This window comes from Pseudonaja textilis, chromosome 5 (genome assembly GCF_049901715.1).
Source record: "Pseudonaja textilis isolate UNSWEBS1 chromosome 5, rPseTex1.2, whole genome shotgun sequence".
Classification (NCBI taxonomy): Eukaryota; Metazoa; Chordata; class Lepidosauria; order Squamata; family Elapidae; genus Pseudonaja; species Pseudonaja textilis.
In genome coordinates, this window is record NC_141994.1 from 22,139,823 (window position 1) to 22,155,836 (window position 16,014).

General features: G+C 38.9%; 1 protein-coding gene across 1 annotated transcript in view; it reads right to left on the reverse strand.

Moving 5' to 3' along the window:
* Positions 1-664: 664 nt before the first annotated feature.
* SLC26A5 (solute carrier family 26 member 5) overlaps positions 665-16,014 on the reverse strand; it is a 52,696-nt gene continuing 37,346 nt past the window's right edge. The window contains exons 13-19 of the mRNA XM_026701669.2: positions 15,578-15,684; positions 13,711-13,780; positions 12,247-12,339; positions 10,995-11,105; positions 7,712-7,924; positions 6,573-6,627; positions 665-2,674 (exon numbers count right to left, since the gene is read on the reverse strand). Coding sequence (XP_026557454.1) covers positions 2,544-2,674; positions 6,573-6,627; positions 7,712-7,924; positions 10,995-11,105; positions 12,247-12,339; positions 13,711-13,780; positions 15,578-15,684 — 780 coding nt within the window. The 3' untranslated portion in view covers positions 665-2,543. The remainder of the gene's footprint in view (positions 2,675-6,572; positions 6,628-7,711; positions 7,925-10,994; positions 11,106-12,246; positions 12,340-13,710; positions 13,781-15,577; positions 15,685-16,014) is intronic.

The following is a 16,014-nucleotide window of genomic DNA, read 5'->3' on the forward strand; positions in this document are numbered from 1 at the left end:
GCAGAAGAGTTTCGGTTTCAGTTTTAGTTTCACAGCAGCAATCAGCTTTAGTACAGAACGATTGAGCTAAGCCACGCCCAGGCACCTTGCTATCTCCTTGCTCACACAGCAAATACTGTTTCAGTTTCCAAATAGCCCTCTCTCACTGATAGGACACTAGCCAGATGAATACCAATGGATGCTGGTAGGCAGAGGCACAATTTTTCCCCCTTATTTTCCTCCCCCAAAACTAAGCCCAATCACATAGTTTCGTAGCAAAGCATGGGTAGAGCTAGTACAAAAATAAGTGGTACATGAGGCAATTTCTTCCAACTGGTTTGAAAACTAGAACTGAGCATTTAATGCTGGATCAATGAAAAAAATTTTAAAGAAGCAAAGTTAGAATGAGACAAAGTTAGAATAAGAAGGTATTGTACCCTGGTTGGTGCCTTTATTGTAAAAGCCAGGGTTGTCCAACCTTGGCAACTTTTGAAGACTTGTGGACTTCCAACTCCCAGAATTCCCTAGCCAGCAAAGAATTCTGGGAGTTGAAGTCCATAAGTCTTTAATATTGCCAAGGTTGGACACGCCTGTTGGAAGCAGTGAAGGCCCCAACATACTGTACCTTTATAGATTCATCACCATACCAACTTGGTTGCATAAAAATGACAAAGGGAATGAAAAATTCAAGATTTATCTTTTTATTGAGAGGTTTAACTTTTGACTCACATCTGAATGAAACGTCTGGTTATAAAAAGCCATCAGGGCTTCTCCAAGAACAGGAGGTCGATAGAATATATGGTCTTAAATGCAGCCACTCCCACAAAAAGTCAAGATCTCACAAAAATACCAGCATTATTAACCTATATTCAGAGTTTTATCCAACTCTAGCAACAATTGACCTAAGCTGCAAAGGGCTACTTCCCTTTAATACGAGAAAGGCAGCGCATTGGAATCCTACATCCTTTGTACAACATCGCTAAGAAGCAACTCCATGAGTGTGTGTGGGATGGTCTGAATACCTTAAATTTCATTTCTACAGTTTGCAAACCGACGCTAAATGAAACCACTTTTGATGGACGAGTCTTCGGCTATCAGTATTTTAGGTTTGCTTCAAAATTGTAGATAATAGACGCACGTAAACAGCCTGCATAGATACCACCACAATCCTCTGGTTTAAACATACCAGGGAAGAAAAACTGTTTATCTAATAATAATAATATTCTAACACAGGACGTTAACAGTTTGGCAAGGTTAGCAGAAAGGAAGGAACTGTATTTGGAGTGGGGTGGGGGGGAGAGAGAAAAACCTCCTTGGGTGTTTAAGGCTTATGTAGTAGGAGAAATCAACTGAAATCTGCCCAATTCCTCCATTGAAAGTCTTTTATTCGGCTGCCTTTGTGGTGGCGCTGTCCTAACCCTGTATTAACCTACCTGAGAGGAAGCACTATTGAAATAAAACTTGCATAGGGCATCCAGCTGTTTTCTAGTCTCTTGTGCAACCAAGCACTGGACACAACGAGACATAAATTGTTCACCAGTCCCCACATTGTACTGAGAATTGTCTCAAGAAGCCCACTTCCTCGGGAGTCCAAACGAAGTGCGATTTTTCACAGCAGTCTTTTTGTGACTTGAAGATGCATCAGTGCACAGAAAGTACATCAAATGGGATCTTCTATTTTGGAAAACATCATTTCTTCCATTTTTTTCCCCTTTCCAGACGACGCATAGCTAGCTGCAATAACTATGCCTAGCTGCTTAATGTGTAGAAAAGTAGATTTTGAGTGCTGAGTTCTTTTCTTTTCTCTTCCTTAACTAGTTGCACTATCTATTGTCTTGTTCAATTTTAAATACACCTTCCTTAAGGTTAGCATTGGGAGAGTACAGGAGAGTCTCCTTTATGTGAAAACAATCTATTACCCTCCTTGAGTCATAATAATTTATAAAATGGAGCGAAAATCCTGGTGGTTCCCAAAAATGTTTACTATACTTAGTAGCCATCGGATGAAAAAACCCACTGATTTCTGAATTGAAAATCTGGAAACGTAGCTTGCATTTTCAAGTTAGAGGAGCATGCATTCTCTCACACACAGGCACACTACACAATCACACCCACACACACAGTGCACCTTTTCATATCCATCCCAATTCTTGCACAGGAATGCACTGTTAAAATAAAATTTAAAAAAGTAAAATAAAGTATCAGTGTGTTCATATTTTCTAGCCCGTTATTCAACGGTCCACCAGAAAGAAAATGGCTGTGCAGCAAAACAGACCAACCTTCCAACGCTCTACAAATATTTGCATTTATGCCACATGTGCATCGAACAACTTTTGAACTTCAGTGGAAAAAAGTACAACGTTGAAAAGGATTAAGGCTTCAGGAGTCTTCGGGCCGGAAATAGGCTGGCAGGGAAAAACACAGGCTTGTTGCAGTGTGGGTGCAGATGCAACCCTGACCCGTAGGACTGGCTAGTCTTTGGCTCCGTCGTCTGTGCAAATGAAATAAATGTCTACGGGAGCCCTTGGGAATAGATCCACATAGTTCAGGGTGGAGGAGATGAGTTAAAGATAGGTGGAAGAGAAGCCTCTCAGCTGGCTGGTGAGGACAGCGTCATGAACGCTCGGAAAGAACAAATCTCGGAAGGATGCTTTCTCAAAAAAATGCAGTCTAGAGAGGCTGTCCATAACAGAGCCTGGTGGAGAATAAAAGAATATATTATATATATAAAAGCGAAGTAACAGGTGCTCATGAAAATCTCCAGAACCATAAAACCTACAAACTTGAAATTTGGTCCGTATGTTCCTCTTGCCTTCTAGGTGCTCACTAAGAAAGGATTTTTTCAAAATGACTATCAGAGCTATTAGTATTTCCTATATTATTATTATTAACATGTTCTGATACTAAGGAGTTCTACTCCCCCTCCCCACCAGAAAAGAAATCTCTTCCAAATGCAAAACACAAGCAAAGGAGGAGTTTCACTTTCAGTTTGAGAGCACCAAGCAGCTTTAGTACAGAACAGTTGAGCTAAGTCACGCCTAGGCTCCTTGCTGTCTCCTTGCTCACATAGCAAATACTGCTTCAGTTTCCAAACAGCCCTCAAGTCTCTCACACACTGACAGGATGCTAGCCAGATGAATACCGATGGATGCTGGTAGGCAGAGGCTACCCCCCTCCCATTTTCCTCCCTAAAAGCCCGACCACATAGTTCCATAGTGAAGGACGAGCATCCAACTAGTGTGTGTGTGTATGTGTGTGTGTGTGTGTGTGTGTGTGTGTGTGTGTGGTATGGCCATGGGGATGCTGCAATGGTCCTAAGTGTGAAAAATGGCCATAAGTCACTTTTTTCAGTGCCATTATAACTTTGAATGATCACGACATGAATTGTTGTAAGTCAAGGACTACCTGTACAGGTAGTCCTTGGTGATTGTTTGAACTTACAACAGCACTGAAAAAAGCGACTTATGAACATTTTTCACACTTACGACCATTGCAACAACATGGGTCACATACGTTCATAGACTTGGCCACTGGTTCAAATTTACAACGGTCGTGGTGTCCCCGGGGGTCCCCTTTTGCAACCTTCTGACAAAGAAAGGCAATGGGGAAGCCAGATTCACTTAACAACCGGGTTTCTAACTTACAGTAACTGCAATGATTTGCTTAACAACTGTGGCACAAAAGGTCGTAAAATGGGGCAAAAATCACTTAATGAATGTCTCGTGTAGCAATTGAAATTTTGGCTTCAATTTTTCTGCCCAGCCTCCACAAATGAAACTACATAAAAGAAGAACTGCTTAGTAAAAACAGGAAAAGGTTAAGGGAAACAATGGCGCAACAGGAATTAATAATGATTTGAAATTATACCGTTTTACTTCATGAATTTTATTAAGTTTAAAAGTTTTAAGTTTTATTAAGTTATAAAAGAGGGCACTGAGCTTGTCGGCTGGAAAGCGGACATCCCAGGTTCAAGACCCAAGTGACACACGACAGGGGCAAGCTCCCGTCCTCACCTCAGTGTCTGCCCACCTAACAGTTTGAAAGTGCACAAATGCGTGTAGATAAATAGGTATCATTTGGGTGGGAAGGTAACAGTGTTCTGTGCGCCTCTGGCGTATAGCCATGCTGGCCACAGGACCACGGAGACGTCTTCCGACAATGCTGGATCATTCAGCTACGAAACAGAGATGAGTACTGCCCCCTAAAGCTGGACATAACAGGATGGAGAAAACTTTACTTTCACCTTATTTTATATATTTTATTAAGTTTTTTATAACATAAAGTCCAAAAGAGACAAAAGAAAACTAAGAGAATCAGTGATTCCACTACTTTTCTAACTTTTGGTTCTTCTGCATTCTATTTTATAATCTATTAATTCTAAATCTTACAGTGTGATTTTAAATTTACACACTCACACACACAGTTTTATTTTAAAAGTAGCCTCACATCATGATGGGCAGCAAACAAATTTAATAAAATAAATAATCAAACTTTATAACATTTATGAAGTAAAGTATCTTGGCTTCCTAACTTTTGTTTCTTCTGTATTTTATCTTATAATGAAACTTAATAAAATTTATGAGGTAAAACCGTTTGTTATTTCAAATCATGGTTAATTCCTGTTGCACCATTGTTTCCCTAACCTTTTCCTTCATTACCCAAAGTCACTTATCAGGAAATCCTTTTTTACCACTCATCAGAAAGTTGTTATTTAAATGTCCCTTCTGTGATTGAGCAATGTTTGTGCGTTGTTTCTCAAACAAAAGTAACTTTTACCCAATTTGGGGTAATTTATCCAGTCTAGGGAAACATGTGCAGAAGACAAAACTACGAAAAACAAAGTTCTCAGAAGCAAAAGCAGGAATGATTTTGTTCCCCAGGAAAGAGTGGATAGTTATTGCTGTAAGAGAAAGTTTATTTGGCTCATGAACTTGACGTGTTAAGTTGTGTTCTGTTTTGCACTCTGCTAAAGCACTGGGGATAATATTATCTTTTGACACAAGCTTTGCTTTATTTAAAACCATAAACTATGTCTCTGTGTTTCTCTCTTGCATATACCTTTAACTTTAATCCAGTACTCATATTAGTTTTCTTTTTAAAAAAGTTTTTTTCCCCAACAGCTTCCACCTTTCCAAAATATTTTGTCATTTATTTTGGTACTGGAAGTTCTGAACAGAGGTATCAGATAAGATGATAAAATAAGGGGCATAAATGTTAAGAAAGCAGTATTGAGGGCATTTGCTGATGATCTGGTTATATTTTCACAAGACCCCCTCAAAAAAACACCAATACAAATTATTTGATGAGGAAATTAAATGAGTTTGGGACTTTTGGCAGGTTTCAAAATAAACAAATGGGAAACAACAATGCTAATCAAGAATATGTCTTCTCGATACAGTGAAATATTGAACAAAAAATCGGGTTTTAAGTTTGAGTAGAAGGTGAAATACTTAGGGGTTAGGTTGACAAATATAAATAGAAAACTGTTTCAAAACAATTACTTTCCTCTTTGGAGAGACATCAAACGGGTAATATATATATTTAGAAGTACAGGTAGTTCTCAATCTACAACCACAATTGAACTCAAAATTTCTATTCCTAAGTGAAACAATTATTGAGTTGTGCCCTATTTTACAACCTTTCTTAACAGAGTTGTTGAGTAAATCACTGGGGTTGTTAAGTCAGTAACACCGTTGTTAAGTGAATCTATTTTCCCCACTGACTTTGCTGGTCACATGAGTCGGTTATCAAGCATCCTAATTTTGATCACGTGACCATGAGGATGCTACAACAGTCTTAAATGGGAAAAAGAGTCATAACTCACTTTTTCCAGGGTTGTTGTAACTTTGAAAAGTCACTAAACGAATTGTTATAAGTCAAGGACAGTACAAATGCAGACTTGATAATTCCAGTTCTGCAAGGAATCGTTTATCTTACGCGGTGAGATGTAGGACCTCAGTTGCTGGATTAAACAATGTGGTGGACTTCCACCCATCATACTGGCTAGGTATCATGTTTCTCCAACAATATGCTCCCCCAGCACTGTTTTATACCCATGCGATGAAATTAAGCCCAGGCCCCAAAATTTGGGCCTATTTAAAGCATGCGTTCCCCGCCATTTCTCACATTGTGTGAATAACACGAGGTGAAGAGAAATGGGGCGGGAAAGGGAAGGGGGGGAACTTGCTGTTTGGAGCACCCCCGCGGGTAGACTCGGCTAGAGCAACCCACGGGCAGCCACGCCTCACCACTAGGCCGCTTCTATCGGCCGTTAGGAGTGCCCCGCCCGCAGACTTGTCTCGCTACGAGGCCGCTCCTAACAGCCGATAGAAGCGGCTAGTTGGTGAGGCGAGTCTGCCTGAGGGGCGCTCTAGGTGGGGGTGCACATGGGGGGGGAATTAAGCCACCCCTGAAAAGACGGCCTAGCCATTTTTTCAGGGTTTAAAAAAAAAAAAAGGCCCAGCCTTATTTTATGAGAAACATGGTAGGAATCCAAGAGTAGTAATTTTGCGAGGCATCATGTTGAAGAAGACTAGACAGAACATTAACAGCCTAATGACTGGGAAAATTTAACCCACACTTCTCCGACTTACCATTGCAGGCGGTTATATAAACTGATATACCAATTTCTTCATATTCTTTTATGATCTGCAACAGGGAAGAAAATAACTTATTTCTAGATTTATCAAAGCTCATCTATTCCACCCCTACCAATTTGCTGTAAAATTCCCTTTTAAAGTTGATTTCCAATTGTCTTAGAAATATTCAGAAGGAATAAGATAAACATAACGCTAAATCTCTCGAACTCTTTCTTATCCTAATGCCCCTCTGGATGTGGCTAAAGATGTAGGAGTAGTAGTGCCGGAGTCTGAGAGTGGAGTCAAAAGAGGGATTAGCCTAGAATCCCTACAGAGTCAAAAATGAACTAAGTCCCATGAATTCTGTGCACCCTTATTTAACTATAAGCAGATGCTATGGAGTCTATTCTATTCTATTCTATTCTATTCTATTCTATTCTATTCTACTCCACTCCATTCCATTCTAACTCTATTCTATTGCATTCCATATATTCTATTCTGTTCTATTCTGTTCTATTCTATTCTGTTCTGTTCTGTTCCGTTCCGTTCCGTTCCGTTCCATTCCATTCCATTCTCATTCAATTCCCTATTCTCTTCTCTTCTACTCCATTCCATTCCATTCCAACTCTATTCTATTGCATTCCATATATTCTGTTCTGTTCTGTTCTATTCTATTCTATTCTATTCTATTCTAATCTAATCTAATCTAATCTAATTCAATTCCCTATTCCATTCCATTCCAATTCAATTTCTTATTCTTCTATTCTAATTCTAATTCCATTCCACATTTTCTAGTCTATTTTCTATTCCATTCTATTATTCTATTCTATTCTCATTCAATTCCCTATTCTATTCTATTCTATTCTATTCTATTCTATTCTATTCTATTCTATTCTATTCTATTCTATTCTATTCTATTCTAAATTCTAATTCCATTCTCTCTCAGTGAAAGCTACCATACAGATTGTTATTATTATAGATAAGCCAAGGTGTTGTGTATGCTTAAACTCCATAATGACAGGTGGAATCTAAGTTTGATGAAACGGACACACAAGGAAATAAATGAAACATGCCCGCTTCTCCTCTGGGTGCAAGAAAGAGCACAAAATTCAACAGATGTTTTATTGTCAGAAAGAGAGATCAAAACTACGTACTGACTGAAGGGCTTTGGCTCCAACTGAATCCACAAAGTTCACGGGTGAAAAATCGAGAATGATGGAGTGGACGTTGCTTCCTGGTATCATAAAATGTTCCAGTTCCTCTGGAGAGGAGTCTTGCGGAGTTGCTTCGGCCGCCGAGAATTTCCCGTTAAGTGAAACTTCATCTTGCATCACTTCGTGTTTCATGCTGTGGTCTACATCATTTGTCTTTTTTAATATATATATATTATTTTTAATTTTGTTTCAAGACAAGATTAAAAATACAAAATACAAAAAGAACAGAAAGAAACACAAACAAGGACAAAACAGAACACAAAACAGTCAAAACATTAAAAGAAGAGCATTTAAAAAAACCCAAACACCACATATGCACATATTAAGAGGGAGCTATTCTCCAAAGCACCTGAGGGCAGGACAGGAAGCAATGGATGGAAACTAATCAAGGAGAGGAGCAACCTAGAACTGAGGAGAAATTTCTTGAAAGTGGGAATAATTATCTAGTGGAACAACTTGCCCAGGGGTGGGATTCAAATTTTTTAACAGCTCGTTCTGTGGATGTGGATAGATGGGCGTGGCCTCATGACTAGGTGGGTGTGGCTTCTTTTTTTGAAGCAAACAACCACCCCCGTTTTTTGTTTGCCCCCTGGGCCTCAGGGAAGCCTTCTGGAGGGCATTTTTGCTCCCAGGAGGCTTTCCTGGGGCCCAGGAAGGCAAAAAACAGAGCATGGGTGGGGGGGCACAGCATCCCCTCCGTCCCCCACTTTTTGCCTTCTGGACGAAGCAGTAAGACAGCGAGGGGGATTCCAGCACAGCTGATCATCTGAACAGCTGATCATCGGCAGGGAAAAAAAAAAGAAATACCTTACAGAGTGACTGGGTGGGGAAACGATGTCGGGTATGTATGCGATGTTGCGCATGCGCAATTAGGACTGACTGGGCGTGGGGCTAGCCAGGGGCACAATTTGTCAGTTCTCCAAACTGTGCAGAATCATAACAACTGGTTATACAGAACTGGTCCAAACTATTAGAATCCCACCCCTGAGTTACTTGCCTCCAGAAGTTGTAAATGCTCCAACACTGGAAGTTTTCAAGAAGAGTTTGGATACCCAATTGTCTGAAATGGTATAGGGTTTCCTGCCTAAGCAGGGGGTTGGACTAGAAGACCTCCAAGGTCCCTTCCAACTCTGTTATTCTCTATTCTGTTCTCTATATTCTATATTTTATGTTATTAATAACCTCTCTAGTTGAATACTGATTAATATATTGCTACATTAGTTCTGACTCCTCACCAAACAACCCTCTTTAAACTACTAAATCTAGGTGCAAATTATTGACCTGTCTCCTATATATTGGTGACAAAGTAATTAACAGGAAGAATAATCATACTAAAACAAAAGAAAAGTTTCAAAACTCTGTTAGCAAACTGTTATTGTAATTCACTCCGGGAATGTTTATCACAGCATCTTATCCATCCTGAATCATTCCCAAAGTTAAATAAGTAATTGACATCTTTGACATTATTCATCTTGGATGGAGGACAATTAAACATAAATTAATTGTACAATCTTAAGTGCAGAGAGTAGAGTTTTGGGCAAACTTGTACATACACTTACAAGAGAAAATAATTTTTTCCTTAGCTCTTTTTCTCTGATTATATGAAGAGATTAAGACATTCTTCATACTGGCCTTTCCTCAACTTTCTGTCAAATAATAAAATATGAACTGTTTTAATGTCATACACTCTCAAAAATCTCATTTATCTAAGGCAACTGTCATAGGATTAGGACTGGAAATCTTGTGTTCAACAATTTTGTTTCCAGATTTCGGCTGGGACAAGAAATGTTCTCTGGCCTGTTTTCTCCGCAACAGAAAAAAATGCTAGGAATTTGTGTAATTTGGAGAAGGTGGAAATTTGAAGCCCTTTACGAAATCACGACGTCTCGTCCTACCTCAAAAGCACTCCTACCAAGGACATCTTTTACCAAACTTGGTAACAAAGCTCTGAATACAAAATCTAGGATTTTATATTCATGTTTGATTTCCATCCAGAAAGTTCCCAAGAATGCTGAAAATAAGAAGTGTGCTAGTCACAATTCACAGGCTAACCCACCAAGAAGACACACATTTTTCCATGCAATGCAATGGTCTAGAAGTGTCTCAATATTTCTGAAGGGGTCCTTGATGCTTTCTGAGCTTGGTTGTTTGGGTTTTTTTGCAGGCACTTCATTACTGAACTAGGTTACAACATCAATGCTACTAGGGAGTGAAGTTTGGTTTACATTCTTAGTGGCTTGCCCTGTCAGTGTTGGTGGGAATGGTCTTGGAGGTGCTTGAGTTGGGCTGTTTACTGTTTGTTGTTTGGTGATTCCTTGTTTACTTCTTCATTGTTAGTCTAATGTTAATCTTAGAGTTAATATATGCGCATCTGGGTGTTTATTAGGTTTAGGGTTAGGGGGCTATTTTGATCTTTTAGATAGAATGGAATAGAATAGAATAGAATAGAATAGAATAGAATAGAATAGAATAGAAGAGAAGAGAAGAGAAGAGAAGAGAAGAGAAGAGAAGAGAAGAGAAGAGAACAGAATACTTTATTGACCAAGTGTGATTGGGCACACAAGGAATTTTTCTTGGTGCAAATGCTCTCAGTATACACAAAAGAAAAGATACATTAGCCAGGAGTCGAGAATCATAAGGTACGAAAAACACTTAATGATAGTCATAGGGTACAATAAGCAATCAATCAATCATACTAGGAAACAGTCAATATAAATCGTAAGGATACAAGCGACAAAGTTACAGTCATACGGTCACAAGTGGGAGGGGATGGGGGATAAGGAGTGATGAGAAGATTAATAGTAATAGTAGTGCAGACTTTATAATAGTTGAACAGAGTTGAGGGGATTTTTGTTACCTTTTTGGCCTGTTGATTGTCTCGTCTTCACTTTCAATGGTCAATTTGTCAGGCTTCCAGGAATTCTCTTAGCGTTTTTGGCTTGGTCTAGGACAGTCACGACTTCCCAGTTGAAAACAAGCCACTACTATATAAACGGAGAGCCACTACTATATAAACGGAGAGCAAACCTCATTCCTTACTAGCACTGATGACGTTACCTAGTTGGGTAATGAAACATCTGCAAGGAAACCACCAACCACAGAGAGTACCAAGGATCTCTCATTTCAACCTTCAGGTACAAATATTCTCCTTTATCGGTACAAATCTCTTACCAGATAAATCCAAGCTGTTATTCTGAACTTCCCCAAAGCGTTTCAAACTTACCATCTTCAAAACTGCTTTCTTCTGCTGTTCGTCCAGTCGCTTTTGTTCCTTTGCGTGTCTCTTTTGTGCTTTTTTCTTGGCTGCCAATATTTTACGAGGATCCAGGCCAGTCTACCCCAGAAAGAAAGGAATATCTCATGAAATTTTAGCTTACCTCGGCCTCAAACCTGTCGAAAATCAGCTGTGAGGCGCACGCATGCGCAGTGAGGTAAGTTTGACTGCAGCTCGCATGCTGGCACAAATGGCTCTGTGTGCCACCTGTGGCAATGCATGCCACAGGTTTGCCATCACAGTCCTAGTAAAATGATCCTTGACTCAGTTCAAAGTATCATTGGCCACATAATATGGTGGCCTAGAGCTGGAGCTCTCGCCTCATGATCAGGAGGCTGTGAGTTCGATTCTAGGTACAGGCAGATATTTCTCTCTCTGGGCACACTGAGAATATGTCTGCTGAACAAAACTCCGCACTGGCAACAGGAAGGGCATCCGGCCAGTAAAACATTCTGCCAGCTCCATTCAGTTGCTCAGACTCTGCCCCGCAAGGGATTAATTAAAAGATGATATAGTACAGAAGTGGTCTTTGACATAGAAGCATTCATTTAGCGACTTTCCAACGTTACAAAGGCACTGAAAAAAGTGACTTATGACTGTTTTTAACACAACCATTGCTGCATCCCTATGATCAAAATTCAAAGGCTTGGAAACTGGCTCGTATTTATGACAGTCGCAGCATCCTGGGATCACATGATCCCCTTTTGCAACCTTCTGACAAGCCAAGTCAACGGGGAAGCCGGATTCACTTAATGACCTCATTACTAACTTAATAAGTGCAGAGATGGCAAGAAAGGTCATAAAATGGGGCAAAACTCACTTAAGAACTGTCTCGCTTAGCAGCAGAAATTTTGGGCTCAATTGTGGTTGTAAGTCGAGCCTACCTGTACTGGACTGTACCACTTAAAACTACAGGTGAACACATAAAATATTTGAGTATCGCCATCCTCGTCTTTGTCTCATTTTTAAAAAACTGTGGAAGAATAAAACTAGCATCTTAAATAGAAATGGTGGTCTTAATTCTGTACAATCCAGGGTGTTTTTAAAAGATTGAGAAGACCACAACCTTCCTGTCACCCCCCCCCCCCAAATATTGTAATTCTAGAGCCCAACAAAAATCCGTTTTGTGAGTTGACTTGTACAATTTGCCTATGAAATTTGACAGTGGATTGACTAACCAGGAAGAAGGAAATTCCTTTACCTTTCTTTTCAATGCGCTGGTAAATAACTCACTGTTAGCGAAATAGAGTGGTGCATTTGCCTGGAATATTTTAATCCCAGGGCATTCTTTTACCTAAATGGGGGCAGAATTAAAACAAAGAATAAAGCGTTCCTTGGTTAAGTTTGCATTGCATTAAATTCACCACACCCTGCGAGAATAGCTACTTGTTTACCTCCGAAAAGCAGGCAATTACGAAATGTACTGGAAGTCAGTCTTGCTGTCTCAAAAATAAAAAATTTAGTGTTTCTACTGGACTATTTCTTTCTTTCTTTCTTTCTTTCTTTCTTTCTTTCTTTCTTTCTTTCTTTCTTTCTTTCTTTCTTTCTTTTTCTTTCTTTCTTTCTTTCTTTTTGTAATATTTTTTTTATTAATTTTATATTTTAAAAACATCTCTTTCAGTGAACCACATGGTTCTAGGTTTTTACACTTCAATACAAACATGACCTTAACACACATTGATCTTTCACATTCAATTCTATATCATATCATTACTTCCATTTTCCAGTAAATTTTCTCCATTATTCTTATTTTCTTTTCACTTATTAAATCCATTTTCAATTTATTTCTTAACTTAATTCCTTTTTCTAAAAATCTTATTCTGTAATCTAGCACTTATTTTTTTTAAATTCTAAATTCATTATACCTTTATAATTTTATCTGTCACATTTGCAATTTTATCACATACTTTTATTTCATTATTCAGTAAATTCCATCTTAAATCTAATACCATACTGGACTGTTTTTCTTGACACAAAAGTTGCATGGGTGTAATTTCTGGGTCGGGCAGACAGGAAAATGGGAAAAATGGAATTCCCCCGTTTTTAAGGATTAAAAATAGGATTCCATTTGTACAATCCTAAAACGCTGTGACTTTTGCTCTATCCAGTAAAACATATTTTCCTTTCCACTCTCCCCATAATTCTGGCAGTGCTTCCTCCTAAGTTAATTGGCAACTGCAAATGTTGCCTTCCACGGTTTGTTTATAACTCCAAACTTGCAGCAAAATTCTTTTTTTTTTCTTTTCCTTTTTGGCAGACCATTCAACTATGTTCTAGTCATTGTAATGACCACTGATCTGGGAACTTTCTGAGATGGATTCTGAAGCACGAATCAACCTTTCTGATCTGGAAACCTTCTGCAATGAACTCTGAAGTACAATTAACCTTACTGATCTGGAAAGGCTCTGAAATGAAATCTGAAATCTTACTAATCTGGAAAGCTTTTGATCTTGTGAAGAAACTTTCCACTTCTGGTTGCTCTCCTTCCTAGCTTTAGTTCAACCCAATCAATCTATTCAGGATTCCTGCAAGTACCTTTTTTTAAATGAACCTACTGGTTAAGACAAGAGCGCAAGGGAGATTCCGCCTGAGATCCTATGGTTCCACCCCGTTTTTAACGGAAGACATTAATTTTTGGGGTCTTCAAGCGTTCCAAATCTCTTACCTCTTCGTACAGTTCCACGTCACAATAAATGTCTGAGTTATGAATCGGGCCAAGGATTCTATAGTGGGGACTGTGGGGAAAAAAAGAAAATTACAGAAATACAATGCGTTATTTGCGTTATAACCGTTCCTATTGGAGAAGTTAGACGATCATGTGTAGCTGCATGTGGCAGAATTACCTGTGTTTCCCCCAAAATAAGACCCTATCTCATATATATTTTTGCCACCAAAAAGGCACCAGGTCTTATTTTGGGGGGATGTCATCCACTGACTAACCCCACTTATGCGCGTTGCCCCCGGCCTCCTTTTCGCTGACAGAGGCCTTCAGGAACTTCTTCTTTTGCGTCTGGCAAGGCTTTCCTGAAGGCCTCTGCAGCCGATAACAGAGCTCTGGATCAATCCTGAGCTTTCTTATCAGCTACAGAAGCCTTCAGGAAAGCCTTGCCAGCCTTGCTGGTTGCAGAAGAAATGGGCCGGCAAGGCAGGTGATGGGGTGCGCGAGGCCTGGCTACAACTGTCCAAAGGTAAGTAGTAGGGCAGTTCCACCACCACCTCATCCCCACCCTAGCTTAACTTTTACCCGTGGGATCTTACTAGGGTTTATTTTGGGGGGTAGGGCTTATACTTGGTGCATGTGTAAAAAACCAAGCTAGGACTTATTTTCAGGGTAGGTCATATTTTCGGGGAAACAGGGTATAAGAAATATTTTTTAAAAAACCAAACCAACCAACCAACCCTGTTCACTTTAACGATCGTGTCCAAAGTTTATCTTCATTATTGAAACAGGTTCTACTGCTTTGAACACGACTCGCTGATCAAGAAACAAAGCAACCAACCTTCTGCTAACACAATAAAGCAGTTATGTAACAAAGCCTTTACAGGACAGGTACTAAATTAAAAATCTACCTTGCAAGATACGGATCCCGAAACAGGGGCACGAATTTAGAACGACAATAGTTCAGGAAGGCTTCTCATTTAGGTGGTAACTTTAATTGTCAGCTGAATATGTACATTGAGAGATTATGCACCGAAGACAAATTCCTTGTGTATCTAATCACACTTGGCCAATAAAGAATTCAATTCAATTCAATTCAATTCTATTCTATTCTATTCCTAATTCTATTCTATTTTCTATTCTATTCCTAATTCTATTTTCTATTATATTCTATTAAAATACTAATATTAATTAAATATTAAAATAAAGAATTCTAATTCTAATTTATTAGAATCAGGAGCCAAAAATCTGTTTCTCTCACCCATGCTAGTGGCATCTTATTATCCTCCCTGATTTTGATGGTTTTAAAAGTTGATGAGCCATCTGAAAGTCAATTTCAGTCTACAGCATCAATGAAATAAGTTGAGGAAAGAGGTACAGGAAGTCCTCGACTTACAACGGTTCATTTAGCGACAGTTCAAAGTTACAACAGCACTAAACAGAATCACTTAGGACCTTTATTCAGTTATGACCTTTGCAGAATCCACATATTCACGTGGTTTACATTCAGATGCTTGACAACCGACTCACATTTATGATGGGTCTCAGTCTCCTAGGGTCACAAGATCCCCTTTTGTGACCCAATGATGAGCAACGTCAACAGGGAAGGCGAATCCACTTAACAACTTAAAAGTTGTAAAGTAGGACAAAACCCATTTAACAAAATGACTCACTTAGCAACCTAAACTTTGGGGCTCAATTTTGGCCATATGTTGAGGACTAACCCGTGTTAGGAATTGAGTTACTTCTGATCAAGGCTGAATTAGATTAAATAAATGAGATAAGTTAAATAAGAGTGGGGGGGAACATAAAAAGAAGTGTAAAAACAAAGCAAAGAAAATTGTTTCATAGGCGGTTTCAACGTAAACTGTACCTTTGGGTCCTGTAGACAATGGTTATCACAGCAAAAGTAATCGATGTGAGTAAGCCGTAGTCCAGGCCCAGAAAAACTGAGGCGAGAAAAGCTACAATCCAAATTGCCTAAAATAAAAGAATCGAAAAAAAGGAATCATCCAATCAGCAACACAGGTCATCCTCAACTTACAACCATAATTGAGCCAAAAATTCCTGTTGTTAAATGAGCCATTTATTTTTTTTCCTCCATTTTTTTTGACAACAAACATAAACAAACACAAACATAAAACAACAAATAAAAGCATCTTTCCATTGCATAGTGTACATATTTCTTGTGCACAATATCAACAGTCTTTCCCTTTTACATTTAAATTACAATTCACATTATATATATATATCAACTATACATATTATACTGTATTGTTGTTAACACCTTATTAGACTTTAATTATAAAT